Source organism: Salvia miltiorrhiza, chromosome 4 (assembly GCF_028751815.1).
Source record: "Salvia miltiorrhiza cultivar Shanhuang (shh) chromosome 4, IMPLAD_Smil_shh, whole genome shotgun sequence".
Lineage (NCBI taxonomy): Eukaryota > Viridiplantae > Streptophyta > Magnoliopsida > Lamiales > Lamiaceae > Salvia > Salvia miltiorrhiza.
The window spans coordinates 21312225-21329641 of NC_080390.1; the positions used below are offsets into that span (position 1 = coordinate 21312225).

The following is a 17417-nucleotide window of genomic DNA, read 5'->3' on the forward strand; positions in this document are numbered from 1 at the left end:
TGTGAGACCATATTGTTTAAAGTGTAAAATTATTACTAAAAATAAAAACGCATCATTTTAGTTGGAACAGCTCAAAAAGAAATACGCACCATTTAAGTTGGGACGGAGGAAGTACTTCACTGTGGAAACCCTAAGAGAAAGAGCCGCAATTGTATTCAGAAATTTATGGGAATTTATGCTTGTGTTAGTAGGTTGGTGAAATAGATGTTAATGTACAAAATTTGTACTTCAAAATTTTGAACTTACACAAAAATAATATTTTAATATTATTTGGCATATAGTGTAGGAATAAATTAAATTGGCAATGGGGTGTATCAATTCTTATAAGTATTTCCACTTAAATAAATGGGTGGGAGGGACTAATTTTGAGGAAATAAATGAAATGTTTTTAAGTGGCAGCACAATAATAATGAGTAGGATTCACCCACAAACAGAAAAGGTCGGTGCTATGGACTGATGGGAAAGTATGATGAGGACGAACCCAATCGTCGTGTTTATGGCATTTGGTACAAAAGGCGACGTTTATCCCATTGCTGTAACACTCTAATTTCTTCTCCTCTTCCTACCCTTGCTCTAAATATCACCGCCTTCTTTACGATTGTTTCCCTTCTTAGGCTATTGCTGCAGCTTTCGCTTCCGATCAAAAGCAGTATCAGGTCGCATTCGTAACTCATTCCGCGCACCAGGTTGGCCACATTTACTGCTAGTGCTTTTGTTTTGCAGTTAAGTTTGATGAATCTATCGAAATCTGTTGCTTCTGTTTAAACTTGTATAGAAAAAGCATATACACATTTGTTTGGAATTGTTAGTATATAAGGTTTACAATATCAAATCGCCAATTCTAAAAAATTGAAAATACAATGGCCTGTGTTTTTTGAACTAAGAGAATCTGTAACTGACGAATTGATCTTCAAAGCAAGGGATCAAAATGGTATTGTCCTCAGCTGCCAGACTTATCTATGCTGAAATGACATCACTTTGTATGAAATGTGTGTTTCCTAATTATATTTTTATTATTGTAGTAAGTTAGTCTCTCAAACTGTGGTATAGTTGGTGCCTTTTGATCCTGTGATAAGAAGTTGCACTTATAGCCAAGTGATGACTTCCCAATCACCTAGAAAGGCTATTTTAACAAGCCACTAACCACTGAGCTAAGAGTTTGATCCAGAACTAATAGGCTTATAGCTGATTAATCAAATCCAAACTATTGATTTCATCAAAAAAAGAATATAGCCTCATCAACTACAATACTGGACCAGCCAGTATTGGTTTCCCATCTTTTCAGCTGCCAAGGGTGTGTATGCGAGTTTCTTGGCAAACTGAAGGTTTTGAGTGCAACATGCTAAACATTGTGGACCCTGATATATTCATACAAACTAGTTAGCCCTTGTAGTATAGTCAGTTATGCATTCTCCAACTAAGGATCATTTGGAAGCTGTTAACAGAATAATCAGATATCTGAAAGGATCATGTGGAAGGGGATTATTGTTCACCTAAAGGACATATAATTCTATACTGATGCGACTTGGTAGGGTTTGTAACTGACAGGCAGTCCACTTCTGGATATTGTTCTTAACTTCTTATGTATGGGGCAATTTCGTCACATGACAAAGTAAAAGACAGAATATGGTAGGTTGGAGTAGTGCTGAACTTGAATTCCGTCCAATGGTGAATGGAATTTGTAATTGATATGGTAGAGGAAAATATGGTTGAACTTAGACTGCCATTTAAAGGACCTATGACTTGTACAACATGAACAAACTAAACATGTAGAGATAGATCGTAACTTCATCAAGGAAAAACTTGAAGGTGGAGACATATGTACCAACCCCAGCTTGACGAAGGAACACATCAAGCCACACTTTGATTCGTTGATTAGAAAGTCCGCTCTCCATAACTTGTACAACCCAATTTGAGGGGGAGTGTAAGTATTATCATGTCTGTGTATAGTTTAGTTTGTGTCGGAGTATTACAGATTAGGTTTCTTATTTCCTTGGTTACAGGTGGATGTTTTAGGTATATCTTTTCTTGTGCAACAGGTAATCTATGTGTATATATATGGGTTCCTTTACCCTACATTATACACAAATCAGTTTCTACCTACAACACAGGATCAAAGATCGAAGGTCCACTTTGGCATAGTGTGTTTTTATTGGAGATAACATGATTCCATGGAAAAGCATGAAACATAGTGTATTTTCACTTTCAAGCAGAGAGTTGTATATAGAGCTATGAACCAAACATAGTGTGATAACCAAGCTGCCTTTCACATTGCATCTAACTCGGTCAACTATTACTTTGTTTGTGGAAAAATTCAAAAAGGTTTGATTTCTTCAAGACGTATGAGATATCTGGGGATCAATTGGGAAACGTTTTCACAAAGGCAATTAACATAGTTAGTAAGCTAGCCATGAGTAATATCGACGCAGCTTAAGAGGGAGTGTTATAGATTGTATATATTTTAGGTAGTTTACTATGTAATTATGGTTTCTTCCTAGAGTAAATTTGCTGAAATTATACATGTATAATTAGTGGATGCAAAACAAAACTATATTAACTCTTAACTACGAGTCTACATTATTGAAAGCTTTTCAGCAGAAAAACAACTTATGACCATGACATTGAGGAATCAAAGAATGAAAAGTTTGCAATCCTATTCAGTACTAAATCAATAGTAAAAAGAAGAGGCGTCAAATTTCATAACTAAGGATAAAAGCGAATCTTAATTAGAAAAATCAAATTAACAGATAGTTAATGTATTATATTGATAAAGCTGAATTGATGAATTTGTGGTAAAAAAGGAATGAACCAGTTTATGTTCTTGTCAAATGGTGGCTAGGAAGAAGACATGTAATTGACAATAGATTTTTATGCTGTTGTTTAGTTTTATTAGACCCTCTTATTAAGTTTAGGACTTAGGATGATAGCTATGCCAACATTAGGTATTCATGAGTCTAAATTTGTCAGAAAAAATTATTCTTAAGCCTACTCTAGATTGTTGGGTATGGTTAAAACTGTGGGTGGGTAAGGAAGGTATTGTAGATCCCATAGTTCATGAACAGGGAATTCCTTTGGGGATGGGAAGTCCAAAGCCTATTCATGCCAACCATTTGTTGTATACTTAAAAATTGTTCTCCTGAAGTTAAATTAACAGTTTAGTTTAAATATTTTAAAGCATCATTCTCACATCACACTTTTAAGAATTGAATTGAAGTGTTCCATTAGCATTGACAGTTTTGTTTGTTGTTATCATAATTGTTCATTTCTCTGACTTGTAGAACCTGAAAGTTCACTTGGGAGCAAAGCGAATTTCATACTTCCCAATTTCTTCACCACCTGTTTTGTCTTTCCATCAAGACCATGATCCTGGAGGTCTCTTTACCCAGTGTCTTTTTTCTTTGTCGCCACATTCTCCAAAGATATGGCCCTATGTGTTAAAAGGGTGGACATCCATGTTTCACTCTATAAATATGGCAGTCTTCTAAATTGGCGTGCTTTGCTATATGCTCTTGTCTAAAATTTAATCTATTTTACAGGTCCTGTCGATACGTCTTTTCTTCTACAAAAGAAAGAGATTACAAGAAAACACAAACAAGAATGTGTTTCAGTCGTTGAAAGGATATACGGAGAAGACCCAGTAATGGATGGTGATCTTATCGTCATAAATTTCTTTGCCCTGGTAACTTCCGTGAAAAATTCTGAGCATTCTGTATGATATATATATATATATATATATATATATATATATATATAGGTAAAGGATCAAGTGAGAACCACATAATTTCGTGAAAACTAAGAACCATGAATGATAGCGTAAAGGGGGAGGGGGAACCAGAACTGAACGGAAATATTATAAATGATAGAAATTAACGGAAACTCCTCACCGAGGCCTACAGAGTCACCAATAACTGTCCCTAAAAACAATACTATAATCAACATGATCGACTCCAACTATGATACACCTATTAAATAGGGAAAAAGGAAACCCTAACCCTAAAAGTCCATGCAAACGTTACATGCCTTTAGCCCAAACTTCCTGACAAGAAATACTAAGAATAAATAACTGACTCAATTAAAAAAGAAAATAAATACAGAAGTGTCACGGTCTATCAATGAACACACACATAAAATACATGAACATGAGAGTGTCAGATCGTGAACAGTTAAATATAACATGTATAGAAGATCCGACCATCTCTTGTTCATGTATTTTATGTATTATAATTGTTTGCGACTTGACTATCTCTTGTTCATGTATTTTATGAGTTTGTTCATTGGTTCGCAGTTCTCACGAAAAGATGTGGTTCTCACTTGAACCTAACCCTATATATATAGGGATGGGTTATACGGAGAATGCTATCTTTCGTGAAAAATGAGAATGATTGCATAAGCCAGTGTATAGTACTCCCTCCGTCCGCCAAGATTATGTAAAAATTACTATATCGGGCTTCCGCCAAGATTATGTCACTTTCCTTTTAAGGCAATGGTCCCACAATTCTCTTTAATATTTTATCTTTACTAACACTCTTCATTTACAAAAAATCCACCCCAAATTCAATCTCAATCACACATCTCATAAAGTGGTGGGATCCTTTCTCCACTACATCAAAATCATTACCAATTTTATTAAATCTTGTGCCCAAGCAATTTTACATAATCTTGACGGACGGAGGGAGTATTGCATAAGCTGCTGCAGTATAATAGTGCATAAAATTTTTACCCGGGTTTGAATCTTGGAGGGAGCAAAATTTTTATCTAATTGATTAAATTTTGTTATGCAGTCATTATATCTTCTCTCTCTATATATATATGGTGTAGTTCCATTGAGAATTTTATTTTTCGTGAGAAATGAGAATAACGAATAAATCAATATAATTGATGAATAAACGTATCCAGTTAATATGGTGAAAATTGCGCCCCTTCAGGATTTGAACACCAACCAAAATGCCTATTCATAAAAATTATTGATTTTTTCCGCGTGTTCACACGCATTCTCAATTCTCAACACATTTAACATTCTCAACGGTACCTCTGTGTGTGTGTGTGTATCAGGACATCAGTGTTGGGTCTCTTAAGTAAGGAACTTGGTTGTGCTTATGATCGTTTGTGCAAAAAATACACGTAAGAGTTAGGCAAGATCTTAATTTGAAGAAGGCTTCACGTTCTTTAGTTTTGTAATTGTATTATGGCTGATATTCTGATGATTATGCTTTTCCTTAAATTTAGTAATAGAAGTTAATAAGAAGTGAGCAAAATCAATCTAGCTGGCTGAACTTCAAGTTTTGGCAAGCTGTGGACTTGTCAAATCACTAAATTAGTGAGAGGAGATAGTTCTATCAAGTGACTTCTTATAAAACAATAACTATAATGTTGTCAAATGAGTTAGTTCAAGCAAAAGATAAAAAACCAATGTTCAAATTCTTTTTGGTGCTTGAGAATCAATTAGTTGTCTATAGTATGAATGCAGTTATAATTGGAGTTCTCGTATTGTTTGCTTGTTCACAGGAAGGTTGGAGTCTTGCAGAACTTTTTTGTGTCCGATGTGTTGTTGCTGCTCCTTATGTTGTTCCATACAGGTATAATCTTTTTGTCAAAATTTCAACCATTAACTTTTTATGTGCTTGGAGTCAATTAAAGATGTATGTTGGGTTTGAAGGAATATAAAATTCTGTTAGGATTTAAACCTGACATTCGAAATCGTTAGACTATTAAAAATTGTTGTTTGAGCTTCTTAAGGGATGTTATCATCCTAATCAGATATGATAGCCTAATGCAGGTAATCAAGTGTCGTGTAAGAACTGCGGTGACCCAATATACGGTGTCTATTGAGTTATCATTAAGGTTTAAGTTAGGTTCAAGTGTCATGAGAACTGCTATCACCCAAGATACTGCTGTGAACTCTCACCCGTGGTCACCTTATTAAGGTTTGAGTTATGTCGAGTCATCGAGACCTTGGTTCTTCACAACAGTCAGAATAGAAGAACATGTCTCAATTTGATCATTTCAATCGTAAATAGATGTACTAGCATAAACAAGTAACCAAAAATACTTCTTAACCATTTATGCTACAGCCTAAGCCAACAATTCATCCTCAAGTTGTTTCAGCTGCTGTGAAGCAGGTATATATCTCATGAGATTAACCAATCACATGATCTTTTGTGATCTACAACACACCATATGACCTATAACATATTGAGATAAATGGGCTTATGTATGTGAAGTCAGTGTTGTGAAAAGCGCACCACTCAAATTTTACGCTTTTATTGCTAATTTAATAATATACACTTTTTTTGCTTGAGGTGGCGCCTTGAGGCTGTAAGGCGGTAAGGTGGTGCTTGCGGCTGCTATAAGGCGGTGAAGAAAGTCATAGCCGCAATTGTCAAAGCCACTTTATAAAAGTATCTTTTTTTAATTTCAAAAGCCCATGCACACAGCAACAATTTTTATGTTAAAGTGGTCCCATTCAAAATAATTATATTCTAATCCTAACTAACATATTGAAAAAGTTCAAATTTTAAATATTTGACACATTGGAGAATTCGGTATTTTTGAGATATTTCAGCTTTTATTTTAATTATTTTAAGACTTATAAACCCATGATTTATATATTTTTTATTGCTATATGGTGTTATTTATGATTTTTTTTTTGTTCTCGGTGTGAGGCTTACGCCTCAAACCGCCTTAAGCTTTTCACAACATTGTGTGATGGTAAACAATTCAGATATGAGAATAAATTGTCAAATTGAGATCATTGTATATAAGCATAAAAGTTAAAACGTCTTGCTTTCAATATACAAACTCAACACAAAGTGACATACATTTAACCTATGCATAAATGCTTTATTTTTGTATTTTATTTCTTGTTTCTAGAGTCATGCATGTTTCTCTTTTTTGATATATATACACTCGACTCTTCTGCTACTATATAATTGTCTGATGTTAGGTTTCTATATACTTGATTTTTGGCTACTCCTGCATCTTATCAAAGAGAAGAGTTCCAGTAACTTTATGATTGACTTTTCCTTTTATAAACGGCAGTGCACCCACTTCTTTTGAACGCCAGTTTAGGACCGAACTTCCTCTTCTATACAAATATCTTCGAGAAGCTCCGACTGGTAAGGTATGTATCATACTTTTTTCAGCCTCATGGTTTTAGTTTTGTTGTACTGCAATGTGTTTTACAATCTTCACATGTGGATTCCAATTAAAACTAGCTTTTTTAATTTTACAATCTTCATATGTGGATTCCAATTAAAACTAGCTTTTTTAATTTTACCTGAATAATTGATCTTCTGCTCTTATCATTGTCAACTTGGCATAATGTAATCCTTTCACCTTTCAACAGATTATAAGTGGAGCATCGCTACAATTCACCAGAATATGTCTACTTATTTTATTTATTTTATTTTGTGTTTCTTACTTTCTTTTGCCCTACCTTTTTATTGTAGATTGGGTGGGAAGATGTCATGCATTGGATGTGGCCACTTTTCACTGAAGATTGGGGGAAGTGGAGAAGCCTGGATCTGAAGTTAAGCTTCTTGCCTTTTACGGTAGTTAGTAGAGCCATTGAAAACCTCATGTAATAAATGATCTATGTATATGGAATAAGACTAATGTTTTCTAACTAATTTAATTACCATCTGATGTAACCCAGGATCCTGTAACTGACCTACCAACATGGCATGATAGACCTTCATCTCCTCTGCTACTGTAAGAAATTTTGTTCCACCAATGATCTGTGTTGATATGCTCTCAGGGATCATAACACTAACAAATGTTAGATCTTTAGTATTTGATTGCTTTTCTAATTTTCTTTAGTTTTCCAGCTGAGCAGGAATGAGCTCGAGAATATGCTTTTGCAGATATGTCAATGAGAATAAACAGCAACAATTGACTCATTTCGCATTTATTTCTAAATGGGGATGTTTGAAGAGCTGATATGCTCATGTTTCACTATAATTTCTTTGCAAGACTTTGTTATGTTATTTCATAAATACCTATAGTTGGGCTTGGCTCTGGAGATCCCTGACTCTTCCCCATTTTGGATTGACAGGTACGGCTTTAGTCAAGAAGTTGTTGAATGCCCTGGTAATTTTCTAATAAGTTTCTGTTGTTTCATTGTTACAAAAGTAACAGTTTCTCTGCCTTGAAGAATTCTATTGCTGTGTTAGTTTCTGGACATTCTGCTGTGCAAATAACTGTCTTATTAATCATTGATCGCATCTATTATGAAGCACCACCGTGTATGCATTTCCTCCTGTTTAAAAACCACTAAATTGATCGCTTTCATTATAATTATCTTGATGCATGCATTGCCAGCTATCTAGGAGCCATGAGGTAGAAGTCATTAAAAAGTCTTCAAATTCATATGCATGCTTATGATTTCCGCATATATGAATTGACTACATGTGAGAACCTAAATCAATGAAGCTCTACTAGATTATGGTGATGCATGGAATATGACTGATTTGGAGGAAAGAATTCTGGTTAGATCAAACCTGAAACATGCAGTCTGATACGGTCAAGATAGCCAGCAAGACTTCTATTAATGGTTTTGCAGTAGAAGTGATTATTTCCTACTATAACAGTTTCTAACTGCTAAATAGTGACCTTTGTCATGCATTGGAGCAACTAGCAACTAAGCTAAAGAAAATAGAAAACGTTTTTGGACTAATGCATTTTTATAATAAGGAGCGATGCAACATTGTTTCAAGATCCATCTAATCTCTTTAATGAACTGCATAAATAGTGGAGATCAAGGACATTAGGCAGATTTTTTGGCAGACAAATTATTGCATCTCTCTCTCTCAGATTTTCCACGTTCTTCTCTTTGTATCTTATGTTTTCCTAGTTTTCTCTCCAATCTTTCCTTTCCTCTTCAATTTCATTGTATTCGTGTTTTGAGAACGAGCAGACCTTAAAGGGGAATTGGAGCCATCAATTTGCTTCCATCTCTATCGAGCACTTTTCTGGCAATTCTGGACAAAGACACAAAATGATAAAATTAGATTTCTAACTAAAAATTGTGTTTATAGTTTCTTGATTTGTTCCATATCATGTATTAACATATATTATTACATTGTTTAAGAAATTTGTGTTTTATATTTTATGGTGACATTATTGTGTTGTGTCAACTTTGATCACTTTCGTTAACTGATAGAGTAAAGGTGGAGTGAATGTGAACTGAATGGAAATAATAAACGATAGAAACTAATGGAAACTCCTCACCGAGGCCTACAACCATAACTGTCCCTAAAACAATACTATGATCTACATGATCGACTCCAACTATGTTATGCCTATTAAATAGGGAAAAAGGAAACCCTAACCCTAAAAGCGTATGCAAACATACAGGCCTTTAGCCCAAACTACCTGACAAGAAATACTAAGAATAAATAACTGACTCAATTAAAAAAAAGAAAAACAAAAGAAAGCAGAAGCCACGGTCTATCATGTACCAACAGCTCTTACCATGTCAGTTTTTCATCCAGGATTGGGGGTGTAATCCTAGTCGAGTTGAGCCAAGTATTGCAAGCTCAAACTTGTCTCATTTATTGTCGAGTCAAGCTTGAGCTTAATTTACTTAACACATTGGAGGCTCACGAGTTTAACAGAGTTAAAGGGATTTCCAAAATTATTCATTATTTTTCTTTTAAAATAAATTTTCTTCTTAAAAATTTAATTTATTTACTATTATCCTTTATTTTCGTATGTAGAAAAGTTAGTTATATAGTTAATATACTTATCAATAATATAAGTACAAAAATATAAGTTGCATCAAATTAGTAATTTTATGAAGTCAAGCTAGCTTACTTGATGAGCTTGCTTACGAGCTAACGATTTGAGTAATATCAAGCTCAAACTTGACTCATTAAATTAATGAGCTTCACTAAACGAGCTTAAACAATGTTTTGTTGAGTCGAGATCTGAGTAGTTTGATTTATTACGACCCTATCCGGGCTTATGTGTCGTGTTGTTATGATGTCCATATGGAACCATCATGGTCACATGAATTGACTACCCTTCCTCCACCCTGTCGGCCGCCCTCTACACCCCACGCACCCGGCCCCACCCAGTAACAAGATAAGAAATCTGAAGAAATGATCAGGAGAAATTGACAGTAATAATCTTAGTTTAATGACTCAATTTTAGCTTGTATCTTGTTCCCATGTTTTGTCTACTAATTCCAATGTCACATGATATTGTTATTGATCTTACTAAACACTAAGGTGTCCATACTAGACTCCCATTCTAATCTTCCATCTTTATTTTTATTTGTTATTCTTGTTATTGGAGTGACATATTCTTGCACCATCATAGGTTACTGGCCATCTGCAGTTCGGGTTTGTGGCTTTTGGACTCTCCCTGCTGAATGGCAGTTCTCTTGTGCCAGATGTGCAGAAATCTCATCTTTGATTTCCTGTAGGCAATTGAATGATGGAGAAAATTGGTGTCCGAGTCATGCAAAATTAAAGTCTTTCCTGGATTCTTCAGTAGGGCATCTTATTTTCATAAGTCTTAGTTCTGTTGGTAGGTGAGTCTGTAACTTAGATGCTAATTTGTTCATTTCTCGATTATCTATTGGTGGCATTAAGTTACAAATCCCATGCATAGTTCAATCTCTTCTTTATATATCTAGCTGTATCTGTTAGCACTATTAAGTTAGAGAGAAAAGGTTTACATGTTATGTTTAAAAGAAATGATGTATCTCAACTGACATAAAGTTAGGGAGTTATAATTCAGGTACTTATAATGATTTTTGTGGTAAAATCCATGAGCTTGATGTTAATTGTTTATTTAGAATTAAGAAACCGTGTCTTCTGGATTTTTTAGTAACCACTTGACTTATGGTTTGTTTTATCAAGAGTTATAGCTGCTAACTTTTGGAAATAAGAGATGCCTCATCAGTAGAACAACCACACTTGAAATTTATTCCATCATAGGTCTAAACTGCTAAATTCATAACTTGTGAGGTTGAAGGTGTAATCTGACCTTAAGATAATGATTAGTTTTTTTTTTATCATTGAGAGAGGTACTTGGAATGCATTGTACACGCTATTGACTAAGTTGATAGTACACATCTATCATACATTTGGCGATTTATTTCATTCTACGGAGTTTCTTTCCTGCAGCATGGGTTACTTCCGAAGTCCTCAAATTTTCTTACGGGTCCTTAGGAATCTTCTATGTATTTCAAGTCATAGAATCATTTTGTTCTCAGCTGGCTATGGACCTTTAGATATTGCAATCAAATTACTTGCTCAGACACCACCATCAGCCTCAGAGCAAATGCAATCTAGTGAAATCCAGATCAGCCTATTTGACGGCCGACTATTTTGCTTTTCCGGGTGAGTACTCATCAATGCCTCGAAATGACATTCTTGCTTGCCAGAATATTTTTTGTTTTTGTTGCACTTTATAATTCTACTAGCTGAATGGTACAAGTTATTAATTTAATGGTATATATATCATCTCTCTCAAAAATAGATAAAGTTGGCATAATGTTAAGAAATTTTAGGTTTTATCAGTTTATGTCATGTTCCCAAGTCATGATGAAATGGATGGCAGTTTGGACAAATTTTATAGTGAATACACGAATTACTGAATATATTGAAATTGAATATACACCTCACATAAAGTTCCCAAGAAATAATCCGGCCACAGCCAAACTGCTATTCATTAAAAACGATCAACAATAATAATGAAACCCTAACTTACTGAAATCTAATTTAAATAAGCAATAAACTCCTATGGTCCACAGGAAAGCGTATTCCTAATCCTAATCCTAATCCTAATCACTAATAAAAATATCAACTTATAGAATAGCAACTCAAGAAAACTAATCATTCTAATCTTAATCCCACTCTAATTCTTGCTTGTTTCTGTCAGCTACTTGCGCCGAGTATACACCTGCGAAGGTTTACTCAGTTCTCCTCTATCATCATAACATGAAAATAATTAAACTAGCACGCTGCATGCTGCTGCTCTTGCTCTTTGCACGTCCGCAATAAACCCGAACGTTTGGTTATCAATAGTGTTGTCAAATTTCCGTCATGGCGGGGAAATGGCGGATGGCGGTGGCGGTTTCCAAGCAAATAGCCATGAAAATGTTATGACATGGCAGTTTTGCCATGGCGGGTTATGGCGGCCGCCATATCCATGGCGCCATGGCGGTTATGGCGGAATTTTGACCCATGACCTGTTTTATGGGTGGGTCAACCCGTTGACCCGACCCTTTGACCCTTTGACTGAGTTAAATTAGGTTAAAAAATTAGGGTTTCTAACTTAGAAGTAGAAAATATTGCAGCAGCCTCTCAAACCGTGCGCCTCCTCTGAAATTCGCCATAGCACCGGCGACCCACTGCACCGGCGACGTCCGGCAACCTCCGAAGGAGAAGAGGAAGAAGGGTTTGCTCCTTTGAATGATGATGAAGAAGTTGACTATGTGGATGTTGATGAGGAAGACTAACATTTTATTTCTTATTAGTTATTAGACATTATTATCTATCTATGTCTTATGCTTGAAGTTGGCCTTGAACTTATTATTGCATTTTGTTATGTTTGAACTTTGAACTTAGGAATTTGTGTTATGTTTGAACCTAGGATATCAAGTTTTCTACGATATTATGCATTTTGCATCTTTTAATTTCATAATTTGCAAATATATAATTATATATATTATTAATTTATTAATCCACCATGCGTCTGCCATAACCCGCCATGGCACCCGCCATATCCTTATAGCGGTTTTGAGGCCTGACCGCCATGGACCGCCATCCGCCTTCAATAACATTGGTTATCATAAAAGTTCATTAAAAGAATGACAAAATATTCTAAATATACTTGCCTTCTTTAAGTTGTTTGAGACTCTTCTTTTATTTCATATTCTTTTTTATCAAATGCTATCAAGAGCTGTTGAGCTGTAGCCATGTGATGAGGGACTGTTGCCCTTGCAAGGTCTAAACCTTCTTTGAGAATTTCACTGCAGGGGCCGTGACCATCGTCTCTCTTTGCTACTGTGTCTGTGACTATGGTTTTCATCCTTCATTCAACAATGCCTCAACTAGATTAAGACCTATAAAACATGAAAACCATATAAATTTGCTTAGGATCCATCCACACGAAAATTGTAAAGAAAAGTTATATAGGTAGTATGAAATCATATCACCAGTTACTTTGAATTGTGATGGAAATGCAGAGAAGAATGTTACATTTCAGATGGAGTGATAGTGATATCCTTCATGGGATGTCTCCTTCAGACTATCATAATCTCTATAAGAATATATATACTAGATTCTTATATCAACTTGGTTTAATCATTTTCACAAAGCAAGGGAAAATGTTAAAGTCATTGCGAGCAAAGTCTATGGCATGAGAGCCTTGCTTCTCACTCCTAGTCTTTGGCATGACACACGTGAACAGTTTGGGATGCTTGGAATACTTTTCACGTCTTGAATATTTTGTTGACTATAAATCTAGATCAATGTAAGTTCGGATGCTTGACAAAATGTTACATCTAAAATTTTAGCATTATGAAATAATAAGTTTTGCTCTGAGGATAATAATGGACTTGTAGTTTAGATGAAGGAATTCTGTGTTAGGAGTTTGTTTGACTTCTAGACGTCAAATCTGTGTGAGTTTTTGGATTCATAGATTGGTATTGTTGATCTCTTATATCTTTGTTCAGAGAGCTTTATTACGCGACTCTTATACTGCAGACTTTCTTGCTTTCCTTTTTATTCTTTCCTTGGGCTATTTAAATGCTTTATTAAGCTGATGACCATTACTTCTTATGAACAGTGAAATACCATACAACTTGCTATTTCCCAAATGTGCTGCTGTTATCCATCATGGTGGAAGGTGATATTTCTTTGTTGATTTTGCTTCTCTTCCAAGATTATTACTATTGTGCAAATATTGAGGGGGTGTTTAATTTTTATTATTGATAAGATACATGATTTAGTATTTTTTATCCTCATTACTAGGATTTCTCCAATCCTACCCTTTCAATGGGATATTGATCATATGAATCAAGCAAAATTAGCTCAAATGATAGAAACTATCAAGGGTCTTGAGATATTCCAAAGTTTCAATCTATCTTAGTGAACACTGGATTAGCCTATACTATTTTTATCTATCTAGGCTAATCCTCAAAAGTAAATACTTCCTGAGAGTATAATTTGTTTCTAATCTTTTATTGTGACCACTTATGTCAGTGGGACAACCGCTGCTGCTCTGCATGCTGGAGTTCCTCAGGTTTGTGTTTTACAATTGATCTTGGCTTTGTTTTACTTCTTCTTTTATTCTTTGCTTTTATGGTTTTGTAATGCACAGCCTCACTAACATTACTAAATTATAAAAGTCCTTTTAAGTTGATAAATTTCAAATCAACACAATAGTAAGTCATGACTTCTTTCAAAATACAATAAATATACTTGGCCTGGACCTGCAAGTAATGTAACTCCTGATAATGATACAAAATTAATAAAGCACCAAGTTAAGCACCACTAGTTTTTTTACTTCATAAATGTAAAAGCAGCTTAAACTTAATTAATATTTCACTTTATTTAATTGGATAACTTAATATACTATATCCATTATACTCCCTCCGTCCTTGAAAATAGTCCTAATTTTCCTTTTTGGGACGTCCATTAAAATAGTCATATTCCGTTTATGTATATCACCCTCAATTTTTTCTTATTCACTTATTCTACCACATGGTGGACCCTTTTTTTCCTCACAATACCATTAATATCATTGTTACCACCCTTAAGGTAACCACCCTTAAGGTAAGACCCTTTCTCCACTTTCAATATACTCAATCTGTTTTATTAAAACCCATGTCACTCTCTCCTAGGACTATTTTAATCAAATCACACTACATACAATTCTAATCATAACCTTTGTGCTAACAGTTTCAAATATATCTTATTATGTGCTGTGGGACATTCACAAGGGTAACTTTTATGGCTATGGTTGGACCTTTTCATGGTCCAAGACAAAATCATTGTGCACATAATAACTTTTTAAGGCCCCTTTCTATTTATGATCATGGGCATACTTCTACTTTCAAATCAGCAATCGATCACTATTTCAAATCACACAAAAAGCATAAAAAAGAATAGATTTAAATAGCTAGAGTTTGCCATTAATAACACTTTTAACTTTATTTGTTTTTGCTATACTGTAAACTGCAGGAACTTACAGAATGACTTCTTTATGCTGAGCAAGTAGTAATGACAGAATGACTTTTAGAATTTGCTCAAATAATTACTGTAATTAAGTTGCTAACTCCATTAAATATTTTAGCCATGGAGTTTGCTTCGAGTTGCTTATTTCAGAGAGCTCGGACAGCTTATAATACTTAATGTCTTGAGAAGTTATAAGTTGTCAAAGTGAGAGGATTGCGAGTTAGAGAGAGGAAGTCCATGTTAGAGAGAGGAAATTGAAGAAAGATGAAACTGAAAGGGCATTTGTTGAAAATAACAAATTCTAGGACGGTTATTTTTTTAAAGTTTCTTATAAGATTATGAACTTATTTTCTTTGGAGCTTTCACAGCTTATAAGTTGTTTAGAAGCTTATTTTGCCAAGTACTTCTATAGAGCTTATAAGCTCAGAAAAACACCCTCTAAGCTGATCTTATTGTTGTATTTATACATTGTTGATCGTTCTAAGAGGCCTCTGTAGGTAGGTCTTTGTTTTCTGCTGAAGTCTTTTGGTTCTTCATATGCAATGCTTAATCTTCACATATTTGTTGAGTTTAGCTGCTTTGCTCCACAGAAAATCACCTTCTTTTCTGAAAACTCATTGATGTGTTGTAACAGGTTATCTGCCCGTTTATTCTAGATCAATTTTATTGGGCGGAGAGAATGTTTTGGCTTGGTGTTGCCTCGGAGCCCCTGAACGCTACTTGCGTGCTCCCGGATAAAGACGATGATAACTGCATATTAGGAGCTGCGAATGTGCTCGTTCAGGCAATGAACAATGCATTGTCTCCTCAAGTCAAATCGCGCGCAAAAGAGATTGCTGATAGAATTTCCACTGAGGTAATGTGCATTATTTAGCCTACTAGAGCATACTCCCTTCCGTCCCCAAATAAGTGTCCCTTCCAGTAAAAAGCCTTATACTAAGAAAGTGGGTAAATTTACTCTTCATTATCCTCAATGATTGCATGAAAAATTAAACCAACTAAAGAATTTGCATTGAGTACAAGGGTAAAACAGAAAATTTTGACATCATTTTTTTTATTCTAAAATAGGACATCATAAATGATGCGATAAGTTTGTTTGTTGCGGGGGGGAGGGGGGTGAATAGGACACTTATTCGGGGACCAAGAGAGCATGTTGGTTGGTGCAATAGCAAGTGGGGTTGCGGGCATAAACCGATAACGTTCATTGTTTAGCCTCATGCAATGAAGTTTCCCTCATCCACAAAGTGTCATGTGTGGGTCTACCAATCTCTTTCCTTTGCTATATTAATTTGAACATGATTCACTGATAATCTTCACAAAAATCAGATAAATGGTGGAAATTTTGATATTTGTCCCTATAGTATGAGTTACTCTCTCAAGTAAATGGTGGAAATATAGATATCAACCTCATATATCTCTCTATATATATAGTACTCTCTCCGTCCCACGAATCTTGACACATTTTTCTTTTTGGGCCGTCCCACGAATCTTAACACATTTTCAAATAAGGTAACTTCTCTCTCCTACTTTATCACTTTTATTATTTTCTCTCTCCTACTTTATCACTTTTATCACCTTCTCTCCCTACTTTATCACTTTTATACTTTATTAACTACACACTTAAAACACTAATCTACAATTCCTTAATTCTCGTGCCGAAACCAAACGTGTCATGATTCGTGGGACGGAGGGAGTATATTATTTCGCCAAAAATTGTCGAATTTAACTCCCCTTTATTGTCGGGAGTTTTTAATTTTTGCTCTTCTTAAACTATTTTCCTGCGTCTGATCCTGCCTGCAAAAAATTGTGGAAGGATGAGAATTGACTTATTCGATTATTTCAACTACTCAGGATGGTGTTTCGACAGCTTTGCGAATAATTAAAGAAGAAATTATCGGTGCAAAATGATGCCGCCTTTAGTTTTGTAGCTTAATTTCTGTAGATTAAGGTGGGTTTCTGCATATATTGTATGTGACCATATTATAGTGATATGCCGTGTAACTCAATTTCGTTTTAATGTTTTATTTTTGTATTCATGAACCTAACAAAAAAGTTACAAACAGGATGATAATTTATCATGAGACATTTTGGTGGTTGCCTATACTTTTTAGGATGGAAAATAAGTTTAACACACTAATCATACCTCTTATGCTAATGTTATTATATCAATATTTCACAATAATATTAATACAATTGAAGTGAAAGGAAGGGAGAAGGCTTGCCTTA

General features: G+C 34.9%; 1 protein-coding gene across 5 annotated transcripts; it reads left to right on the forward strand.

Moving 5' to 3' along the window:
- Positions 1 to 366: 366 nt before the first annotated feature.
- LOC131019374 (sterol 3-beta-glucosyltransferase UGT80B1-like) lies at positions 367 to 17292 on the forward strand. 5 transcript variants are annotated; one of them, XM_057947909.1, is made up of 15 exons: positions 367 to 535; positions 615 to 686; positions 3279 to 3372; positions 3537 to 3679; positions 5506 to 5576; positions 7039 to 7120; positions 7449 to 7553; positions 7655 to 7710; positions 8054 to 8088; positions 10321 to 10534; positions 11133 to 11348; positions 13801 to 13860; positions 14217 to 14256; positions 15826 to 16047; positions 17043 to 17292. In XM_057947909.1, the coding sequence occupies exons 1-15, from the start codon at positions 467 to 469 to the stop codon at positions 17097 to 17099; spliced, it is 1536 nt and encodes a 511-aa protein (XP_057803892.1). In that variant the 5' UTR covers positions 367 to 466; the 3' UTR covers positions 17100 to 17292. The 5 variants fall into 5 exon arrangements, with proteins under 5 accessions (XP_057803892.1, XP_057803896.1, XP_057803893.1 ...); XM_057947913.1 differs by having other exon boundaries at positions 10321 to 10530; positions 11222 to 11348; XM_057947910.1 differs by having other exon boundaries at positions 7449 to 7550.
- The last annotated feature ends 125 nt before the right edge of the window (positions 17293 to 17417 follow it).

Bases quoted from the DNA above. Each gene is read 5' to 3' on its own strand.
- LOC131019374 (XM_057947909.1), top strand. From the start codon at position 467: ATGATGAGGACGAACCCAATCGTCGTGTTTATGGCATTTGGTACAAAA. The intron at 7,121-7,448 runs GTATGTATCATA...TTTTTATTGTAG, and splicing joins GAGAAGCTCCGACTGGTAAG to ATTGGGTGGGAAGATGTCAT. The intron at 8,089-10,320 runs GTAATTTTCTAA...GCACCATCATAG, and splicing joins AGAAGTTGTTGAATGCCCTG to GTTACTGGCCATCTGCAGTT.